Here is a 22,563-nt window from a genome sequence, read left to right as displayed (position 1 = left end):
TTCTGTTTGACTTACTTCACTCAGTATGATAATCTCTAGGTCCATCCATGTTGCTGCAAATATCACTATTGCATTAAGAAAAACAAACAAACAACTCTAAAAGGGCACATCATCCACTAAGGTGTGCGAATGAGGTTGAAAAGGCTGGACAAGATCAGCTAAGAATCTTTTAGTTTCTGCTGAAGGGATTGGATTATATGTTGGTAACAGTGCTGTGTGGATTAGAAACCACATGCCTCCTTAGCACTGAGTCATCAATATCAGAAAAGTCCAGGAAAGCAGGCTTGGCCTGTATGTAGCTGCTAAGTCATGTGCACATGTCCCAGTGGCTACAGTTTCTTTAGCTACTTTAGTTGCAGAAGAAAAGGCTCACTTTAGACCATGTGCCTAGCACATTATGTAGGTCTCACAGGCAGTTTGTCATCTAGTGAGTTGCTGCAGTCATGGTTGACCTGCAGGACTGAGTATCTCTACTGTCAAACTTTTGGGTGGTATCTAAAACCACACCAGATCACAGAGTCACTAAAGTTAAAAATCTGAAGCCCAAGCTCATACCCTCAAAAACTGGTAGTTTGTGGTTTACGGCATACCTTAATCTTGCAGTGCACCCTGGGTAATCACTATCAGCTAAGTCTCCCAAGCATTTCTGGTGTCACTTAGCTTGGCCGGGTGAGGCTGCACCATGAATGGACATGCCTGGCATCAAATCATGCCGGGTTTAAGCAATTCAAGCACTTACAAATACAAGATTATCATTAACAGTCACCCAATATTAATTAATGACATTTCCTCAGCTTTCTAGAGACTTTAAAAAATTTATTTTATTGAAGTATTTATAATATTGTGTTAATTTCTGCTGTACAGCAAAGTGATTCAGTTATACATATATATATTAATACATTATTCTTCATATCCTTTTTCATTCTGGTTTATCACAGGATATTGAAGATAATTCCCTTGTTTATCCATTCTATATAAATAGTTTGCATCTGCTAACCCCAAACTCCCAGTGCATCCCTCCCCTACCTCCTACCTCCCTCCCCCTTGGAAACCACAAGTCTGTTCTCTGTCTGTGAGTCTGTTTCTGTTTTGTAGATAAGTTCATTTGTGTCATATTTTAGATTCCACATGTAACTTGTATCATATAGTATTTGTCTTTCTGATTTCATTTAGTATAATCTCCAGGTCCATCCATGTTGCTGGAAATGGCATTATTTCATTCTTTTTTTATGACTAATGTTCCATTGTATATAAGTACCACATCTTCTTTATCCATTCCTCTGTTGATGGACATTTAGGTTGTTTTCATGTCTTGGCTATTGTGAATAGTGCTGCTTTGAACATTGGGGTGCATGTACCTTTTCAAATTAGTTTTGTCTGGGTTTATGCCCAGGAGTGGATTGCTGGGTCATATGGTAGTTCTACTTTTAGTTTTTCAAGGACCCTCCATACTGTTCTCCATAGCGGCTGCACCAATTTACATTCCCACCAACAGTGTAGGAGGGTTCCCTACTCTCCACACCCTCTCCAGAATTTGTTTGTAGACTTTTTAATGATGACCATTCTGACCAGTGTGAGGTGGTCCCTTATTGTAGTTTTTATTTGCATTTCTCTAATAACCAGCGACGACGTTGAGCACCTTTCCATGTGCCTGTTGGCCATCTCTCTGTCTTGCTTGGAGAAATGTCTATTTAGGTCTTCTGCCCATTATTCAGTTGGGTTTTTTTGTTGTTGCTGAGTTGTATGAGCTGCTTATTTTGGAAATTAAACCCTTGTCCGTCACATCATTTGCAAATATTTTCTCCCATTCTGTAGGTTGTCTGTTTCATGGTTTCCTTTGCTGTACAAAAGCCTGCGCATTTGATTAGGTCCCATTTGTTTACTTTTGCTTTTATTTCTATTGCTTTGGGAGACTGACCTAAGATAACATTGGTACGATTTATGTCAGAGAATGTTTAGACTTTTTAAAAATAAGTGAAGGCCAACAGGTAGGCTTAAACAGTCCCCAACTTCCAACTTACCAGCGAAATTCCTGGGCTACTCACTCTTCCCATGAAGCATTCTTTTATTTACCTGTGCCTCAGCAGTTTCCTCTTCAGAAATCTGTAATAACTAAATTCATCTTTAAAATATATTTCAAAATCCTGTCCCTAAATAACCAATGAGCAGTCAAATGAAATTCTACCTGTTCATTGAATGTTTCCTTGTTATAGCTTCTCTTCTTCCAACTAGTTTTGGAATGCTTTTTCCTTTTATCAGAAATGCCTGGCTCTAGAACAGGGCTTGGCAAGGTATGGCCAATGGGCCAAATCCAGCCCACTGCCTGTTTTTATAAAGTTTTAATACAACACAGCCATGCCCATAGGTTTGCATATGGCCTTGCCCATTAGTTTCCATACTGTCTGTGGCTGCTTTTGCACCATAATGGCAGAGCTGAACAGTTCCAAGAGAGGTCTGCAAAGCCGAAAATATTTACTGTCTAGCCCTGAAAAAGTTTGCTGACTCGTGCTTTACAACGATAGTTCCAGAAGAGACACTGGCGCAACAGAAAAAAATATAAATTACTATCCCTGGATGAAAAATGTTGTCTGCCGTATCAGTAAGCAAAGGATATTGCAGCCATCAAGCCATCAGCCACCTGTCACTGTGCACCCTGAGGGGATTCAGGATGGAGAAAAGTAGGATATTGGCCCTAGACAGTTAAGATGCATACCAAAGGAATGACTTCCATTAGCCCAGACTCTTGCCTCTTCCTATACAGAGAAATGCACTAAATTCATTAACCTGAGATGTTTGGTTTTAACAGTAATCTTTTGATGTTCTGGACTACCTGGTCTTTGTTGCAAAAACTATATATCCTGGCTCCTCCCTTACCTCTGCGGACCAGTCCCTCAGAACAATCTGAGAGGCTGTCTTCTGGGCTTAAGTTAAGTTTTATTTGGCAGATTTTCTGATGACTTAATTCTCAACTTTTAGGCTGTGCAGTTTTCAGTCAACATATCTTACAAAATAGAGCTGTCAAAGTCTTACAAAGGACTGACCTCTCCAGAGTGTAACTAGCCAGCTGTTAGGAATGCAGAAAGAACTAAGGGAGGAGGTCAGAGGAGGACCACACGCAGATGAGGCAAGGCCTGGAAGGAGGCCCCGCTGGCATGAGACCCCAAAGCCCTCTCCAGTAGCTCTGCCAGGAAAGGGCGTGTGAGGCTTCCCAAACATCAGACTGTTTCCCCTTTCCTAGCTCACTCTCTTATTGTGATACAGTGAAAGCTGTTCAGTTTCTAGCTACCTCTGATGAGGGGGCTATATGAATATAAATGACTAGAGCAATGTTTCAGATTTAAGACTTTTATTTTTTCACACCCAAGCAAGCCTGGGCCGTTGACCCTTCCTGCCCCCAAGCCCCCTACCCTTCACAATGAGAAGAAATGTTTGCTTTCACTCCAGGGCTCAAGGAATACCTAAGCTTTGGCAGTGGCCTTGTAATGGGTCAGAGTGCGGGCGGAAGGGTCCGTGGCGCTAGTCCACCTGGGCATCCAGTAATGAGGCAGCCAGTCGGCGCGGCCCGGGTAGTGGCGTTCAAAGATCTGACGGTAGTAATAGCCTTCTTTCGTTTTGGGAGTATTGACGGCAAATTTTTGGGCTGCGCTTGCCATCACCGCATCATCAACCTGCAAGAATAACAAGATAGAAGCGAAATGGTTTTTTAACCGGCATGGAAATACTTGTATTTAATCTGGCTTCACAAAAACAGAAAACAAAAAGAGAAAAGGCATGAATGTATATTGTGTGAGAGACTCTTTGGATCACTTAGAAAATGCTAAAATACCCTAATATACATAGCTGCAGTGACCTTTAAGGAACATTCACATGCATACTTCTTCTAAGTGGTGGCTCTAAGTGTTTGATTCATTTGTGCCTAATAACATCTGGCACCCAACAGGTGCCCAAAAATGTGTAAGATGAAAGCCAGGGGGCTTCCCTGGTGGCGCAGTGGTTAAGAATCCACCTGCCAATGCAGGGGACACGGGTTCAAGCCCTGGTCCGGGAAGATCCCACATACCGCGGAGCAACTAGGCCAGTGCACCACTACTACTGAGCCCACACTCTAGAGCCCATGTCCCACAACTACTGAGCCCGCGTGCTACAACTGAAGCCTGCACGCCTAGAGCCCGTGCCCTGCAACGAGAAGCCACCGCAATGAGAAGCCCGCGCACCACAACGAATAGCCCCCACTCGCTGCAACTAAAAAGAAAGCCCATTCTCAGCAATGAAGACCCAACGCAGCCAAAAATAAATAAAATAGATAAATTAAAAAAAAAAAGTCAGTGATGACTGGTAAGTCTCCTCTCTATTCTAGATGCCACTTTATTCTTACAGAATTCTTTAAAAGAAGTATTGTTTACAGGGCATCTCTCCTGCAGACACAAACATTTAAATTAAATACAAAATGAACAGTGATTACTCCTCTGCACCCAAATTATCCTATTCCAGAAAATACTTTTAAAGACATGATACCTGATGGTCAATGTATTCCTGTAAAATCCTAAACCAGGAATTCTTAACTGAGGTTATTCCATCACTGAAGGCTTCTTTTGGTCGCCAGAGAATCTCTTTAGGTATCAGATTGGAGTCCTCAAAGGTCTCTCTCAGAAGATGTTTTTCTATCCCGTTCTGACATGAAAACAAAAGGAGTGTCAGTGAAAGTTCTAAATATAACCAGTATCAGTGGTTTTTTGACAGTTTTTATCTTGATTCACCCACCTTGGGGGTTTTCATATTTGGTGGCAGAGACATGTAATAGGAAGAAAATCGATGATCCAGGAAGGGGACTCTCAGTTCAAGGCTTAAAAAGGAAAAGAAGAAAATCTAAATCAAAATGGATATTTAGTGCCTGTCTGTTTAGATTCAGACTTAGTTTCCTAGGAATTCACTTAGCCTCTAAGTAATGTTAACATTATAAAGTCATTTTTATAATCCTAAGTAACTGCCCTACGCTAATGCATGAATACAAAAACCTTCATTCAGAGTACACATTACATCATCTAGGGAATGAAACAAACTACTGGAGAATAATTACTTTTACTTTCCCTTCTGTAAACTATTAAATACCTCAAAAATCAGAAAAAGAATGAGTGACCTGATCATTAAGAACGTACTTTGCCTGGACTTTCCTGACTCACAGTTTTTTCTAGGTGAGACCATCTCTCATCCTATTAAAAACAGTAATGCTAATCTGCGGTTATTACCCTATCTGCTTGTCCTAACCAGAGTCCCCAGGATTCAAGAAACAGATGATGTGAACTTGGATGAAACACTGTGGAACGCTGGTTTATACTGAATGTAAGTTATTCATCAGTTAGTAGTAAAAATGTTTGTGTCAGTTCATTCCCCAACCTCATATTATTTTCTAATCTACGTGTGATTTGGTAGAAGCAACTAAAAGAGTTGATACTGGTTGTTTATCACGTACAGTTAAGAGTCTTCAATTCTCCAACATGACCAGCTTTAAAAAGTGAAAACTTTAGCCAACTTTAAGCTAATCAAATCTCTTGCATCTTCGCTTCCCTCTCCCCACACATGGTCCCCACAGCATCAAACTGGCATGGCAGGTGCTCAACGGTCACAACATGAAGGTGTATAATCTTTACTTCTCTTAAAAAAAACTAAAAAAAAAAAGTTGCAAGTGCCTTCCATCTCAGTTGCCCAGAAGTGGGCAAGATGTTGTGCTTTCAAGATGGGAACTCCATCTCAAACCGCCTATCCATGTCCTCTCACCATGACAACAGCACTCTGATTCAGCCTAATCCCTTTGCACCAACAGACAAGCTTCATTTTCTCTATAGAAGGCATACTTTGCAACATATACTAACTGGAAAGAAAGAAATCGACCACTGAGCCTTTTGTTTTTTGAGGTTATTTTTACAATCGCTTCCTAAAATACCACGTTTACCCATGGGCAGCAGTAGTTCGATCTGCTCGGAGAACATCAAACAAATACAGTTCCTTCAGAAGCCGCTCACTCTCCTCCTCGGCCTTCTCAGGGGAAGGAGCCTAGTTTGCAAACAGAGCTGAAGTTACAAATACACCCACAAGCTTTGCTTCTGGCACATGAAACAGTTTTTATATCTTACTCGTACACATAACTCCAATTCTAAAGGTGGGTAAGACAAAAAGCCCAACAGAGCTTAGGGAAGGGAGTAAATGCTTGATAAAACGTACCTTCCCTCACACCAAGACTGCTACTGCTAGAACAAATAAAATGACATGCTGTACGACAGCCATAAGACCATAGGAGACTAAGAGCAGAAACATGATTCTTAGGCTTAACGAGTTCAAAAAAAGATATTATCTGACACTATTAAGACTTCTTTCTCCCCCCCAAAATACACACACTATCAGATTTCCTGATATGCCTCACAAGATGTTCAAAGTGTTACTGTTATGCCAAAAAAGAAGATAGAAAATAGGTAAATAATAATTCATACTTTTCTTCCCCTAGGATCAATATCCCTCCATTTGAGAATGCTTACCTTGTGAAAATATATGTAACCCTGTGTAAGTTCATCTGAACCTTCTCCAGAGAAGATCACTACGCTATCCGTGTTCTTCCGAATGTACTTTGAAATTAAGTACATACCTTAAAAAAGAGACAGAAATTATTGTTAATGTCCACATAACCCTCTACCAAAAATGTCTTCTATTTGATTTCTGGAAATGACTGCAAGCTTTGCTATCACACTAGACTCTCTGTTAATATAAAGTAGTTTGCAAAAGAATGACCTTATATCTACAATATCTTTATATGGTACCTATCTTTTTATGTACGTAATCCAAAAGTCGTACTGTTGTAATGAAACACCCCAAAACCCTTCCACAATTTTATATATAGGTTTTAAAATGTTACTGCTTTCAGACCAAGAATGTCTATCTGAAGATTTTGCTAAACAATGTTAAAAATGCTAAAAAATTTTGCTGAACAGTGACTCAAATATCTTAGATGTGATAACTTTCACACCAGTATCACTATAAAAAAATTAAAAGGTAGGGCTTTGGTAGCTTAATTTTTATTCGGGGCTTTTTTTCTGATACCTACTCCCCATTCAGCATATGTCAAATACAGTTAAGAATATTGCATCATTAAAAGGTGCTGGTTGGGGCTTCCCTGGTGGTGCAGTGGTTGAGAGTCTGCCTGCCGATGCAGGGGACACGGGTTCGTGCCCCAGTCCGGGAAGATCCCACATGCTGCGGAGCGGCTGGACCCGTGAGCCATGGCCGCTGAGCCTGCGCGTCCGGAGCCTGTGCTCCGCAACGGGAGAGGCCACAATAGTGAGAGGCCCGCGGTTGGTCCCTGCTCCACATCCCTGTAAACCACTATCTGTTCTTAACTGTTTTTTCATTATCACCTCCCTAGGGATACTTTTTAGACCTTCTTCCCTAATCTCCTTCACCAACGAAATATCAGTACCAGAAATACCGTATTTCTGCTGATGTACCGTGGCCCTTTGGAAGGCCAGAAACCACTGTAATACCTAATATTTTTTTGCCCTTCAAGAACTAATTTTTGCTTCCTTGGGAGAGACAGCACCTCTGTACTATTATTGCAAAGTTAGAGCATGAGGATGCAGACCCTAAACTTTGCAACGGAGTCGTGTCAGATTCTGCATCCCTTAAGAGAGGCATATCTAAGCCAGTAGCATATTAGAGGCTCAGCAAAATTAGATCAGTCTGATTGGGAGTATGCTTCTAATCTCAGTGTGTATCCACAGGGTAAAACTCATATTTCTTGCTGCACAATATGTTATTGATTGATAAGTCGTATGATGGAATATTTACCAAAATATATCTAAAACGAGCATTCCTTACAGAAATTAGTTACAACATAGACCTGTTTCCCTATACAGCCCAAGAAACTTTTATACAGAGAAACTGGGGGAAAGGTGGTGCAAAAAATATGTATCTACTTTTTGAAGAAATATAAATAATGATACCATAAATGTGGAAGTTTAACTATATATTTATTGTACCTCTCCAAAAGAGATTTCAGGAATTCTTAAATGGCCTTGTCTTTAACAATTGCTGACACAGGAATTTTACCTCTGTTCATTCTTGAGTACTGTTTTTTAAACAACTGCTTGAAACAGGACTGTTTACTCCTTACACCTTTTCAGTATTAAAAATCTTTTTGGGATCATAAAATACCTTACCTACTGAAGCACGGACTGTCGTAATATCGTAAGTTTCCAAGGAAAATATGACTTCATCCAGGACCTGAATGCCTTCCTCAGAGTTAAAGAGGACTTCATGGTGTTCGCTGCCAATATGATTTGCCACCTGATTATACAAGAAATACCCACAGGCTTGTGTTTTAAAGGACTACTCTTGAAAATGAAGCGGGACTGTAGTTCACAACACATTATGAATTAACAAGGGTGTTAAACAAACAAGACAAACTAAGCGGAAATGATTCCGTAGGCCACCACAATAAGTGGAAATGATTCTCTAGGCCACTGCATACGAGCCCCACCTAGTCAGGCTCCCTTGCCTCCCCCGGTGTCTGCCCTCCACTGACCACCGAGAGGTAGAGCTCCCAGCCACTCTTCCCACGCCAAGACTTCACCCTAACAAGCATGCCCCCCACTCCCCCTCACACTGATTTTACCTCCTTTTGGCCCTCCTGCAATGCCTAATTTTACATCCAGGATGTTATTCCTAAATTAAATGGCCCCTCCCCTCATTCTGTTTCCTTTGGCTATTGTGGATTCATTTAGCATTGGTCAGCTTGCTTTGGGACCACCTGCTTGCTCCTTCTCAGCCATTCTATGCAAGTTTCTCCAAAGTGGGAACGAGGTCTCCCGCACACTGAATGTGTACAAGGTCCCCTCTGCCCACAGCCCTAAACACAGTACTTTATAAAAGAAAAAAAAAGAAAAGTAAAAAGAACATCTAACATTCTCTAAGTACTCATACACGCTAGGTTCTATCCTACACACTTATATTAAGTATTATGTAATTTTCACCTCAAAACTATCCCATGGTAGATACTATTACTTCCATTGCGTAAGTGAGGAATTGTGTGGTAGAAGTACGATTTGAAACCAGCAGTCAGGCTCTAACGCCTGCAGCCTGAACCACTATACCATGCCCTAACTCTCAAAAGGGCGGAATTATCATAGGGTCTTTGTGAGGACTGCATGGGTCGTGATAGATAAAAGTGCCCAGAGGGGCTTCCCTGTTGGCGCAGTGGTTGAGAGTCCACCTGCCGATGCCAGGGACACGGGTTCGTGCCCTGGTCCAGGAAGATCCCACATGCCGCGGAGCGGCTGGGCCCGTGAGCCATGGCCGCTGAGCCTGCGCGTCCGGAGCCTGTGCTCCGCAACGGGAGAGGCCACAACAGTGAGAGGCCTGCGTACCGCAAAAAAAAAAAAAGTGCCCAGAATACAGTGTACAACATAGTTGATATTCAACAGGCATTTCATTCCATTTTAATATATTTAATTCAAAACAATTATCTAAGTCAATGCAGCAGCAAAGTATAGAACCATCAATTACTAACAAGTCTGTCTTAACTACATAACAGACAAAGACAGTGTCTTACCTTTCTAGCAGCTAGTAAATCGGGACTGTCTTCCATGCCAATCGCAAATGTCTGGAGAGGATACTGTACTTTGGCCTCTTTTAGCTGCTTCAACAGGATGGCAGCAACCAAACTGGAATCCAAGCCACCTATGAGCAAGACAGGAAGTGTAGTGGTTATGGGCCTTACATAAGAGAGGGACAGATATGATTTACATTCCTATTAAGCACCAAGATTAGAGTTTTACCATTTAAAATCCCCAAGTTTTATAAATTGAAAATCAACTTGAATAAGAAAAATCTAACATTTAACCTGTGATAATGGTAACAGTATTTGAATTGGTTGAAAACCACTACACACATTCTAGGACTCGAATCAAGATGGTGGACTAGGAGGACATGGAACATTCTAAAGAATGTTTACTAGCTCATTCGTGCCAATATAATTATAGTATCACTTTGCTACATTATTTGCTACATTATTATTTGCTACAATGTACAATGTACAATTTGCTACATTATTATTAAAATATTGAAAGCAACTTACAGAAAACTTTTTCATCCTATAATGGAGGAAAGATTAAATCATATAGTATTTTATAGTCAAAACCTCCAGGATAGCTATAAATCATTTAACTTAAATATGCACTAAATACAATTAGGTTTTTAAACTGACTTCACCTGATAAAAGGCAGCCAATCCTTCTGTCCGTCATCAAACGTTTCTTAATGGCATTGTCAAAAAGGATTCGGAGGTTGTTCTTCACAGTTTCTATCTCAAAACCTATTAACACATAAAGGAAATTAAATAGCTGCAGAAAAGCCTGGGCTGAATTATTTACTGAAATGGGTACACAGTCATCTACCTCTATCATGATGGCATTTGCTCAACAGTGAAGTTGGCCAAATTGCAATGTGTCACCTCCAAATTAAAAAGGAAACAGATTTTCGAACTTACATCATTCCAGTGATGTGAGAGTACAGTTTTCCTTTTGGGGAGAGAGGTGGGGAACAGGTGGGTGGGCTTCTGCTTTCTTACCTGGGAAGAGTTTCTCCACGCTGTCATACAGGGCATGCAGAGGCTCATCTCTACAGTTATGATATTTAACCATTTCCACCGATGCTACTTTGCCATTTGGCTTTAAATCCAAAACTTCATAGTGTCCTGGGAGAAAAGGCTCCACTTTTAAAAAAGGAGTCATGGAGTGCTTCAAGTTAATGAGACCTACATATTCAAAAAGATAAATTTATTCAAATGAGGATAATACTTCACAGTAACTTTCATGATTAGTTAGTATCCTCTAACTTCCTATTTATCTTCCCTCTTTAATACAAATACGTGTCCATTACATAAGCAAAACTGAAAAAATATAATCACTCGAAACACTACCATCTACTTACTAGAAAGGTAACAGTAGTACAGAGATGCACAGCAAAATTACACTGGTTTATAGTAATTCAAGGCAATAGGAAAATCTTCAGTGTTCAATTTCTTCTCCCTAGCTGGAATTTCTGATTTTAAAAAATCTATTTTCTTCACTAAAGCAAACAAATACAAGAAAAGATACATTTATTAAGCAAAGAGAATGACTTGAAACTTAATTTCATGATATCCTGGTAGTCACTTGTCATCACTGAGGTATCTTAAGAAAATAGCTGTGGTTCCCAGTCCTTTAACAAGCAAAATGATCCACCATTACGTACTTTAAACTCAGATATTAAGAAGTCAGACATCTATCCCTTATGTAGCTATTATATACTGTATGTGAGTTAAACATTATAATTTAAATTCCCTCAATAAGTGCTCACAGGAAGTAACCAACTTGACTTCACCATGATCTGTGATTAAAAAAGAAAAATCAGGGGCTTCCCTGGTGGCGCAGTGGTTGAGAGTCCGCCTGCCGATGCAGGGGACACGGGTTCGTGCCCTGGTCCGGGAAGATCCCACATGCCGCGGAGCGGCTGGGCCCGTGAGCCATGGCCGCTGAGCCTGTGAGTCCGGAGCCTGTGCTCCGCAATGGGAGAGGCCACAACAGTGAGAGGCCGCATACCACAAAAAAAAAAAAAAGAAAAGAAAAATCAGTGGTTTATTATAAACAGTAAGCCTATCTACACAGAATACTTATTATGATTTATAATTTGAGTTTGTTGACCCAGGAATCTACTGTGTAGTGTGGAATTCAAACAGCAGACAAGCCCCAGATCCTATCACCAGCTAGCAGACCTCCAGCTAGCCACACTGCTCCCGTAGGGGGAGAAGCAGTTACAAGATTTTAAGCAGGGAGCACCATGACCAAATGAGTTTTTGATAGGCTATTCTAAAAGCACTGAGAAAGGAAAACTATTGCAGTACAGTATTCTAGATGAGATCATGTTGTTTAGAAAAGGGCAGTGTTAAGGATGTAAAAAAATTACAAGTCAAGAAATTTCAGAGGGTAAATTGGACGTGAGACCGTAATTCCATATCAAGGTTTTGGAGACACAGTGGAAGTATGGAGTCTGCTTTTCCCTTGTGTTCTCTTTGCTGGGCTTCCCTAACAGCACTTTAGGTAAATAACATATATACTTCTTTGCCATACGATCACAGTAAGTGATTTAAGGAATGAGGCAAAAAGGCAGACAGGCAGGTAGACCAGATTTTAGGATGTCATTCTATCTAGCTAGGAGATAAAAGATGAATGCCTTCCTCAACTTTGTCAAGAAATGCTAAATATGATTTATAAGTATTTTATTCCATTCTGTGGGTTGTCTTTTCACTTTCTTGATGGTGTCCTTTGAAGTACAAGAATGTTTAATTCTGATGAAATCCAATTTATTTTTTTGTTGCTTGTGCTTTCGGGGTCATATCTAAGAAATCTTTGCAAAATCCAAGGTCATGAAGATTTAGCCATATATTTTCTTCTAAGAGATTTATAGTTTCAGTGTTTACATTTAGGAGTTTGACCCACTTTAATTTTTATGTATGGTGTGAGGTAAAGGTTTAATAACTTCATTTTTTTGCATGTGTGTGTCCAGTTGTCCCAGCACCATTTGTTGAAAAGACTATTCTCCGCCCATTGAATGGTCTTGGAACCCTTGATGAAAATCTGTTGACTGCAGATGTATGGATTCACTTCTGGACTCTTAGTTCTATTCCACTGGTCTATATGTCTGTCCTGCCAGTACCACACTGTCCTGATTATCGTTATTTTGTAGTACATTTTGAAGTCAGGAAGTGAGAATCCTCCTACTTTATTCTTTCTCAAGATTGTTTTGGTTATTGTGAGTCCTTTGCCATTCCCTATGAATTTCAGAGTCAGCTTGTCAATTTTTACGAAGAAGTCACCTGGGATTCTGACAGAGGTCATGCTGAATCTGTAGATCCATTGGGGGAGTCTGTGCCAACTTAACAATGTTAAGTCTTCGATCCACGATCATTGTATGCTTTCCAATTTATTTAGATCTTCTTTCATTTCTTTCAACAATGTTTTATAGTTTTCAGCATACAGTTTTGCACTGCTTTTATTAGATTTATTCTCAAGTATTTTATTCTTTTTGATGCTATTTGTAAACACAGAGTAAACCACATGACCCAGCAAGTCCACTCCTAGGTATACACCGAAGAGAAATGAAAACACAAAAACTTGTACACAAATATGTAGAGAAGCATTATTCATAAGAGCCAATTGTCCATCAACTGACAAAAGAATTAACAGTGGATAAAAAGAATGTTTATGTAATCCATATTTGTAATGTAATCCATTACAAATATCCATGTAATGGAGTATCTTTTGGCCATAAAAAGTAAATACTGATACATGTTACAACATAGACAGACCTCGGAAACATTATGCCAAGTGATAGAAGCCAGTAACAAAAGACCACATATGATATGACTCCGTTCATATGGAATGCCCAGAATAGGGAAATCCACATAGACTGAAAGCAGATTGGCAGTTGGCTGGGACTGGGGGGAGAGGGGGTAGAGGAGGTAGTTGGGGACAGGAAGTTTAATGGCTGATGGATATGGAGTGATGGGGAGTGACAGCTCAAGAGTACAAGGTTTATTTTTATTTTTTTGGCTGCATTGCGAGACTTGTGGGATCTCAGTTCCCCTGACCAGGAATCGAACCGGGGCCCTCAGCAGTGAAAGCGCAGAGTCCTAACCACTGGACCGCCAGGGATTTCCCTATGGGGTTTATTTTTGAGGTGATAAAAAATTTCTAAAATTGACCGAAGCACTGTTTGCAGATATCTATGAACATACTAAAAACCACTGAATTGTACACTTTAAATGGAAGAATTGTATGGCATGTAAATTATACACCAATAAAGCTGTTTAAAAAATGCTAAATTAAAATGAGTCTGTGTGATAGCCATGGCACAGTACCACAGTGCAATAACTGCAGGGCCGGCCAACCCTACCATTACAATGTGACATAGGGAAACTTGAAAATACATATGGGATCAGACCAGACGCAGAGCCTATCAGCACAACAAAAATTAAATGACTTTACTACAGACTTATCCTCTAAGGTTTACAGAATTTAAGTGCTAAAAGGAGAGTCCAACTCCTTGGCTTTATAAAGAAAAGCTCAGAAAGTCGATGACTCTCATAGTCACTTGTAAAAAATCTGCGTTGCCCCATTTGTAAATATGCATTGGATTAGATTTATAAATATTATTTAAAAGAAAACACAGAATCAGGACAATAATGAAAATCTACAGTAAAATTCTATCATTACCTTTAGCTTCTGAACACACGGCCAAAAATCCATCTTCTGTCACGGCTTTAAACAAAGGTCTGACTCCATAGGTATCTCTGCCCAAGAATACTTTCTTATTGGCAGTATCCAGTAAAATAAATGCAAATACCCCATCCAACATACAAACTGTTTGCTCAATTCCTCCTTTGTCATAAAGATGAAGGATTATCTCACCATCCACTTTGGTCTGGTATTCAAATTCAAAATGGTGTTGCAGCTTAAGGAAATAGCAAAACAAAAATGTTAGAATCCTTGTGCATTCACTAATTTTTTTTTATTGCAAAGTTGCTTCAGTATTTTTGTGCTTTATAATTTCATGCACGTTAGTGATTTAAAAGAATCACGGCATTATAAAAATATAGCCTGTTTGAACTCAGAATCATACAAATTCTTTATAACATAAAGCTAAGCCCGTGAAAATTTTAGTTGCATTCTTATAACCAGAATACAGACGCAATGTACCTCTGTATTGCGTGGAGGGATGGAAATGTATATTACATACATACTGTGTATGTAATACACGTGTATTTACACAAATATGTTAAGTCAAGCAAATAGATTGCCAGGTGTCATGGACACTAAAACTGTGTCTTCTTCAACTGTGAGATTTTGGTTTGGGAATATAGTATCAGCTGAGCTTCTTCAAGTTCAGCCTCACAGACTTCCTATGAAAATAGAAAGTGAAAGGACAAACACATTTGGCACTATTCCCTGACAAATAAATGATTCCATCACAATGGTGGAGACAAATGGTCCAACACAGAGCTGCTGGTCCTGGGGAGGACTATAGCATCCCATCCTTCCACCACTGCAGAGGCATTAAAGCTACTTCTCAGTGATGGACAAAATGATGCTGGAGCTTTATTCATCCACATCCCCCAGCGGAACAGCAAAGAGACCATCATTCCCACTGCATGTAGAGAGGGTTCAATTAAGTTAGGCCCAAACTTTGTGGCTCTCCCTCACCACTGGCAAACTGTGAGGGTGAAAACTTCTTGGTATGTTCCTCTTTCTTTGTACTTACTCATATTTTTGGCTGATAATAGGAGGTTCACATAAACAAAATCAAGTTGAAATGCTGGGTATATTTGACCATTTAAAACATGTTTTTGAATTTCAAAAAGTAAGTCTCTATGTTTATATGTGTATGACCTGTAAAGAGCATGCTTCACAACCATGCTCACTCTATAGATTTGTGAACCTTTTGTCTATAAGCATGGAACTGTCCAAAAATGGGCTTCGGCCGCTTCCAGTAACTACAAAGCCACCTCCTGGTCACCTCTCCTTGCTCTGAGAGACTGTCAGCGATGATCTCTGTCACTAGGAGGCAGTGTTTGGAAGGGGTCTTCTGCTCACCCTTCTGGGCTTAAGTACCTGCAGGATAAATAAGCCCAAAGCATTCGATGATTTCAGCAAGCAACAGCTTCCAAATCTATACTCCACCACCACATCACCATCATGGCTCTTTGGCCTAAAGCTTACAGGTAACTTAACTGGTTAATGATTCACGTGTATACTTCCCACCCTCCTGAAGCCACACTTAGCTTAAAGCCCCCATATTCTGCCATCACGCAGAAATCACACTGCCATTTGACTTGCTGGCTGTAGGCCTCTGATGCCCCCTGCAGGGAGGGGGCCTCCTCTTTGCCCAACCTTCACTCGTATTCCTCCTCTCCTTGACCAGTCTCCCTCCACTCCCAACTGCTGGCTGGATTTTAGTAGTAAATTCTATTTTCACCAGAAAAGGGGGACCTTTGAAGCTTCTGTTGCAGCATTCTTTATATAAGCCTGAAATGTCAATTCTACTCTTTAGACAGATTTTAGCTGCTCACACTAGATAACCTGAATGATTGGTAGAAGCAATGGAACTTCTCTGCTTCTGAAAACACAACATATTTGGCTAATTTAGAAAAGAAATATTTTCAAAATATTTAACAAAATACACAAAAGCAGCTATGTTGTTCAAGTAAAACATGGCATTTCCTACCTAATTTAAGGTGAAAGTCAGGCTACTACTGCCATGATACAAACTTGGCATTCTCACATATATAGTACCAACTTGGCTTTATAAGGAAGTTTTAACTGCCCCCTCCTCTGTTCCCACTAGCTTGAAACTCCCTTACCTTTCCTGTTCCATTTCACCTCCAAGCACCTATAAAACTGATGTCTGATGTATAGTAGGCCCTTATTAAATATATGAAAGGAATATGCTGAATAACTATAACGACTCTTCAAATGAGAAGCCTATTCTTGAGTGTTCCTATAAGCCGACAACAAACAAAGACTACAGCTATTATTCAGAGATAAAAATGGCCAGAGGGTGACTAGAATATAAATCCCTACTCATGAATGATAGGCATATATCAAGAAGTCTCAAAAAGTACCGAGAAAAATCACAACCAAATATATGACCCTTGAATGAAATCTGGCTCAAAACCAAAAAACAGCTATAAATATATTCGTGGAACACCTGGGAAATTTTAATATGAACTGGATATTAGAGGGTATTATGGATTCTTAGGTATAATAATAGTATTGGTGTTAAGTAGAAGAATGCCCTTATTCTTAGCAGACAAATGCTTACATACTTAGGAGTAAAGTGTTATAATATCTGCAGTATACTCTAAAATGATTAAGCCCAAAATTGAATGTGTGTGTATACAGACAGATAAAGCAAAAAAGGCAAAACATTAACAATTATTCCATCCAGATGCTCAATGTTCTGTTCTTTTTTTGTAAATTTGAGATTTTCAAAATTAAAAGTTGGGGTGGAGAGTGACAAAAAGAATAACTTGCAAATTTTAAATTAAAAAATTTCTTATGAAACACCAGCCAAACAATTCCAGATTGCAAGGCTCTTAGTAAATCTGGCTTCCTCAGGTTAGAATTTCCAAACCTTCCCTACTCTCATCCTAAGAGTATGCTTTCACCAGATTAAAAAGCTGTTCCAGGGCTTCCCTGGTGGCGCAGTGGTTGAGAGTCCGCCTGCCGATGCAGGGGACACGGGTTCGTGCCCCGGTCCGGGAAGATCCCACATGCCGCGGAGCGGCTGGGCCCGTGAGCCATGGCCGCTGAGCCTGCGCATCCGGAGCCTGTGCTCCGCAACGGGAGAGGCCACAACAGTGAGAGGCCCACGTACCGCAAAAAAAAAAAAAAACTGTTCCAATTTTAGGGCTGCCGAAAGTCTTACTTCTTGCACTCCACTGCATCTGGCTACCTGTCTATCCTTTGCCTGATTAATTATGCAACAGCAACATCTTAAGGGCAGCATTAAATATAAGCTACAAATGTGATCACCCACAAACTATTAAATTCTATCCCTGCCTTAAAAATCTTCAAATCTCACTGCTCTTAGAATTATATTCTACCTCCTTACCAAGTCCTCCTTGCTCTGGTCCTCCCCAATCCCACATGGCCCTTGTTCACTTATGACCATCTCAGGGTTCTAAGCATGGCTATTCCCTCTGCACGAAAATGCCCTTCCCAGCCCTGCTAGCTAATCCTTGTCCATTCAAGTCTGAGTTGAAGTGTCAATTCCTCAAGAGGCTTTCTCTGACCACCTATACTGAAACTGGATCTCCCATATCCATGAGCTCCATATTCATTTTTTCAGAATGCCTAGTACAATGATTCTAAGAGTTAAAAACCTGAAGTGTAATCCTTTTTTTTTTTTGCGGTACGCGGGCCTCACTGTTGTGGCCTCTCCCGTCGCAGAGCACAGGCTCCGGATGCGCAGGCTCAGCAGCCATGGCTCACGGGCCCAGCCGCTCTGCGGCATGTGGGACCTTCCTGGACAGGGGCACGAACCCGTGTCCCCCGCATCGGCAGGCGGACTCCCAACCACTGCGCCACCAGGGAAGCCCTGTAATCCTTTTTATCATTTTTGTGTGTGTGTGTGACCAAGTCATTTCACCTCTTTGTGCATTGGTGCCCTGTCTCTCTATATATAATTGGAGCAAATGAGAATGAACATGGAAAGTGTTTGAAAGCAAAAAGCATTATACAAAATAAAATTATTATAACCAACTAGCTCTGAGGCTAATCACATCCAGATAGCTTCTGGTTTTATTCTGTTTACCTTCTTGTGGTTATAGATTTCACCGTTGTAACACAGCCACAAGTAAGGATATTTCTTCACTCGAATTGGCTGCATTCCAAACAGCTGGTCAACCACTGCCAACCGGTGAAATCCAAAGCAGCAGTTGGTATATCCATTGACATTCTCAAAACGAAATGCATCTGGACCTCTGTGTGCAATCTTCATAGCACTCAGACACTGAACAGAAAGGCAGTCGTCACTGCCAAAGAGGGCCCAAATACCACACATGGTGCAATGGAGCTATGGGCTCTCTCTGGAGAGAAAAACAGACAAATTAAATATTCAATATCCAATCCAATTCTGTATTCAATCTTGATTCCCCAAACTTGCATAAGCCACTTCAAAGACTGAAATATAAATTATCTTATCTACAGCAATCTTCCAGTAGGTTGGCAGGCACACAGGGACAGAGAATGATTTAATTTACTTACAAGTATTCAGGAAAGATGGATGACCTTAACATCCAGCCAGCTATAGCAGCTTAGCCCCCAGTCAAAGGCTGCATCCCTCTCACATTAGGATTTGGTCAGCTAGAGCTAGCAGTGTTCAGGCCACATTCTGTTTTGTATCCTAGGTTTACACCCAAGATACAGAGACACATGCAGGCTGGCTCCATCCTTGCCAGAGATCCCATCCCCACTCTCTCCATCCCAGAATCCCAAAAGCCCTGAAAAATCCAAGAGATGCTCCAGATTACTACAGTCGCCTCTTGTGTCTCCTTGACAATCAAATGCCGGCTTTATACCTGTACTAATAGATGTATAGTGGGTAGAAAAGATGATCATACATACTGCCTAAGCGTAACATTAAGATACACAGCTATTATAAACATTTCACTACTTCTAGCTTACCTCCAAGTGACTTATTCAAACACAATCAGAGAAGTTCTAAAAAGAAAAGAGAAAGCAGTATTATCTGATATCTTAGTTTAATAACAACAAAAAAATTTAAGTTGACAGAGATACAAAATGTTCACCATCAAAATGTCCTAAAAGACAAAAATGTTAAACATTTTTGTCTCAAAGCTACCTTGGTGAGTAAGAAAGCAAAGTAGGTGGGACATACACAGCAGTATCTCAGAAAAACAATTTGGCTATTCCCTGTAGGCCAAGAAGCAAGTAAGTTACTTCCTACAAATGTTAATTACTTTGCAATTCAAATTCAATTTTCAACTGTGAAATAAACAGCAGTTTTAGTTGAATGCTGTCAGCTCAAAACAGTTACTTTACCTAAATATCTATAACTTGCAAACTATTTTGGTATTTTTTTAAAATGGAAATTTGCAGCAAATGCCTAGATAAAAGGCATCAAGAAAAAATATAAATATTCAAGTTGCATCTATCACTTGGAACAATCCTCTGAAGACATTTCATTTGTATTTAAATGAACCAAAGCCTTATTTGGAGCTTTTATGAGACCAGATCCAATTAATGGAAAATAGTATTAACTAAAACAACTCGGAAATGAAGTATCACATGTCCTATGCAGCCCCTCCCATGCATTTGGCCGAATAGCCCATAATCAGATACAGGAACATCTCTGAGATATTGTCAGTTTGGTTCCAGACCAGTGCAATAAAGCAAGTCACATGAATTTTTTGGTTTCCCAGTGCGTATAAAAGTTATGTTTACACTATACTGTAGTCTATTAGGTGTGAAATATCATGATGTCTAGCAATGTACATACTTTAATTTAAAAATACTTTATTGCTAAAAAATGCTAACCATCATCTGAGTCTTCAGCAAGTAGTAATCTTTTTGCAGCAGAAACATCAAAGATCACTGATCACAGATTGCTAAAGTTTCAAGTTACAAAAATGTGACAGACAGGAAGTGAGCAAATGAGCAAATGCTGCTGGAAAAAGGACACGTATGCAGAGTTGTCACAAACCTTCAATTTGTTTTAAAAAAAAAAAAAAAGCAGTACCTGCAAAGCTAGGTACGCTTGGATTTACTTCGAGATTTACTGGGAAAATTCACTGAGGTTTAAGTGAGGTGACTATTAATAAGCCATCTACTTTTGACTCTAAAAAAATGGGCTGGGAAAGTGCTCTGAAATCATGTGCAGTGATTAGTCAGTCATTTACCTAAGTCTTCCTAATGCTGCTTAGTGAATCCCATTAAGCATGCTACAGAAACTCAGTAAGCACTAAATTGGAGGGGAAACAGGGGCGACAAACGATTGCAAAGCACACTTATTTCTCCAGCAGGAAAAGCAAATTAAAACTATCACCTATTATTTTTATTGGAAACAGTCTTACTTGCAAACATCCTACTTGGCAACGCTTTTTCCTACTGCTGTTACCTGTTCCCAGTAATTTTCCATATTTCCTCATAAATGTCTAGAGCAGTGCTGTCCAATTGAAATGTGAGCCACATGTGTAATGTTAAATATACTAGTAGCGCCATTAAAAAAGTAAAAAGACAAAAGCATAATAAAAAATTTTTTTAAAAAGAGAAAAAAGTGAAATTTCAAATAGATTTTAACACAATGTACTGAAAATAGTATTATGTCAAGACGTAATTAGTACAAAAATATTAACAAGATATTTTACATTGCTTTTTTCTATTAAATCATCAACACTTTAAGCACATTTCAATTCGGATTAGTCAGCACTTCACGTTCTCAATAGTCACATGTGGCTAGTGGTTACTGAATTGGACAGTGTTGTTTCAGAGCACTTAATTTCTTAAACCAATACTTAAAAACAAAGTGATATGGTGAAGTTTAAGATTTCAGCAACTAACGCCTGCACAGGTTCAAGACCTAAATTACTTTTTTTTTTTAATAGATCTTTACTGGAGTATAATTGCTTCACAATACTGTGTTAGTTTCTGTTGCACAACAAAGCGAATCAGCCACGTGCATACACATGTCCCCATATCCCCTCCCTCTTAAGCCTCCCTCCCATCCTCCCAATCCCACCCCTCTAGGTCATCGCAAAGCATCGGGCTGATTTCCCTATGCTATGCTGCTGCTTCCCACCAGCCAACTATTTTAGATTCCGTAGTGTGTATGTCGATGGTACTCTCACTTCGCCCCATCTTTGCCCTCCCATTCCATGTCCTCCAGTCCATTTTTTATGTCTACCTCTACTATTTACCATAGCCAGGACGTGGAACCAACCTAAATGTCCATCGACAGATGAATGGATAAAGATGTGGCACATAGATACAATAGAATATTACTAAGCCATAAATTACTTTTAATTAATCTTATGAGATCAATCAATGAAAAAGTTGAGTTACCAGTGCTTTTAAATTATTTATCAAGCACTCCGGGCAATAGATGGTAAAGAAATAATGTAGGCCACAGGCTGAGGAAAAACACTGTCCCTTCATTAAAATAATAACATTAATCTGAAACTAGCCCTATAAAATAGATATCCATTGAGAAAAGGCATGCCCGTTTCTTTTGCCTTTTCCCATACCGCGCCGCCTGTCGTGCCCAGATCTCTTCTGAGCAGGATTTGCTCAGCACTTGTTGAGTCTTGCAGTCTACACAGATAGGGGGAGGGGTAACTAGGTGAAGGGATGGAGGTTGCCGGAGGTGAGGGGGTATCCTCCGAGGCCTTAACAGACAGCCCTGCAGACCCTCCCTCTCGGACCAAGACCTAGGGACCGCGTCGCCCCATGACTCGCGACTGCACTCGGGCCGCGTGCATCTTCCAGCCCATCCGAGCGGGTCCCCTGAAATGCGAAAACTTCCGCAGGCTTCGACACAATATAATACAAAATAATGAAATTTAAAATGGCCAACTTAAACCGCCGCCGCCTTCTCTCCAAAGCGGCAGGGCCTTAGCTCTGCGGGTCACTAGGTTCCCCCTCCGGGACCACAGCGGAGGTCTTCCCAGGGGCGCAACAATCGGCCCCGCCCCCTTTGCTCCGCAGCAGCCGCAGACGCCGGAATCCGCGTCTGCCCTCCCGTCGGGCAGGCCAGGCTGCTGCGCATCCCCCTCCCTCTCCCGGGGCAGCCCCACGGCACGCTGGGAGAGCGCTGCGACCTCCGGCTGCCCGGCTTACCTGGGCTCCAGCGGGGTGGGCGGGCGGGCGACCGTGAAGTGAGCAGGCTGCAACTTGCGGGCTGAGGACCTCACCTCACCTCTCACTTTATAACCGTCTGGCTCCTGTAATGCTTGCAGGAGGTT

General features: G+C 40.6%; 1 protein-coding gene and 1 long non-coding RNA gene across 3 annotated transcripts in view; one reads left to right on the top strand and one right to left on the bottom strand.

The window, feature by feature from the left end:
* The window catches only part of LOC137229030 (uncharacterized), a 16,736-nt gene extending 5,868 nt beyond the window's left edge, over positions 1–10,868 (top strand). The window contains exons 4-5 of the long non-coding RNA XR_010945506.1: positions 5,269–5,340; positions 6,500–10,868. This is a non-coding gene — a long non-coding RNA (uncharacterized lncRNA). The remainder of the gene's footprint in view (positions 1–5,268; positions 5,341–6,499) is intronic.
* Positions 3,330–22,563, bottom strand: ASNS (asparagine synthetase (glutamine-hydrolyzing)). 2 transcript variants are annotated; one of them, XM_067746327.1, is made up of 13 exons: positions 22,439–22,563; positions 19,268–19,303; positions 18,396–18,667; positions 14,297–14,534; positions 10,612–10,797; positions 10,255–10,356; positions 9,596–9,723; positions 8,205–8,331; positions 6,531–6,637; positions 5,951–6,051; positions 4,762–4,843; positions 4,516–4,671; positions 3,330–3,668 (listed from the first exon to the last, which is right to left on the bottom strand). In XM_067746327.1, exons 3-13 carry the CDS (start codon positions 18,642–18,644, stop codon positions 3,459–3,461), a joined length of 1,686 nt encoding a protein of 561 aa, XP_067602428.1. In that variant the 5' UTR covers positions 18,645–18,667; positions 19,268–19,303; positions 22,439–22,563; the 3' UTR covers positions 3,330–3,458. The 2 variants fall into 2 exon arrangements, with proteins under 2 accessions (XP_067602428.1, XP_067602429.1); XM_067746328.1 differs by having other exon boundaries at positions 14,492–14,534; positions 22,439–22,542.

Source organism: Pseudorca crassidens, chromosome 8 (assembly GCF_039906515.1).
Source record: "Pseudorca crassidens isolate mPseCra1 chromosome 8, mPseCra1.hap1, whole genome shotgun sequence".
Taxonomy (NCBI): Eukaryota; Metazoa; Chordata; class Mammalia; order Artiodactyla; family Delphinidae; genus Pseudorca; species Pseudorca crassidens.
Note: the sequence above shows the minus strand (reverse complement) of the source record. Positions and strands in the feature narration are given on the sequence as shown.

Bases quoted from the DNA above. Each gene is read 5' to 3' on its own strand.
- ASNS (XM_067746327.1), bottom strand. From the start codon at position 18,644: ATGTGTGGTATTTGGGCCCTCTTTGGCAGTGACGACTGCCTTTCTGTT. The intron at 10,357-10,611 runs GTAAGAAAGCAG...ATGTGTTAATAG, and splicing joins CGTGGAGAAACTCTTCCCAG to GTTTTGAGATAGAAACTGTG. The intron at 6,052-6,530 runs GTAAGCATTCTC...TTTGCAAACTAG, and splicing joins GTTACATATATTTTCACAAG to GCTCCTTCCCCTGAGAAGGC.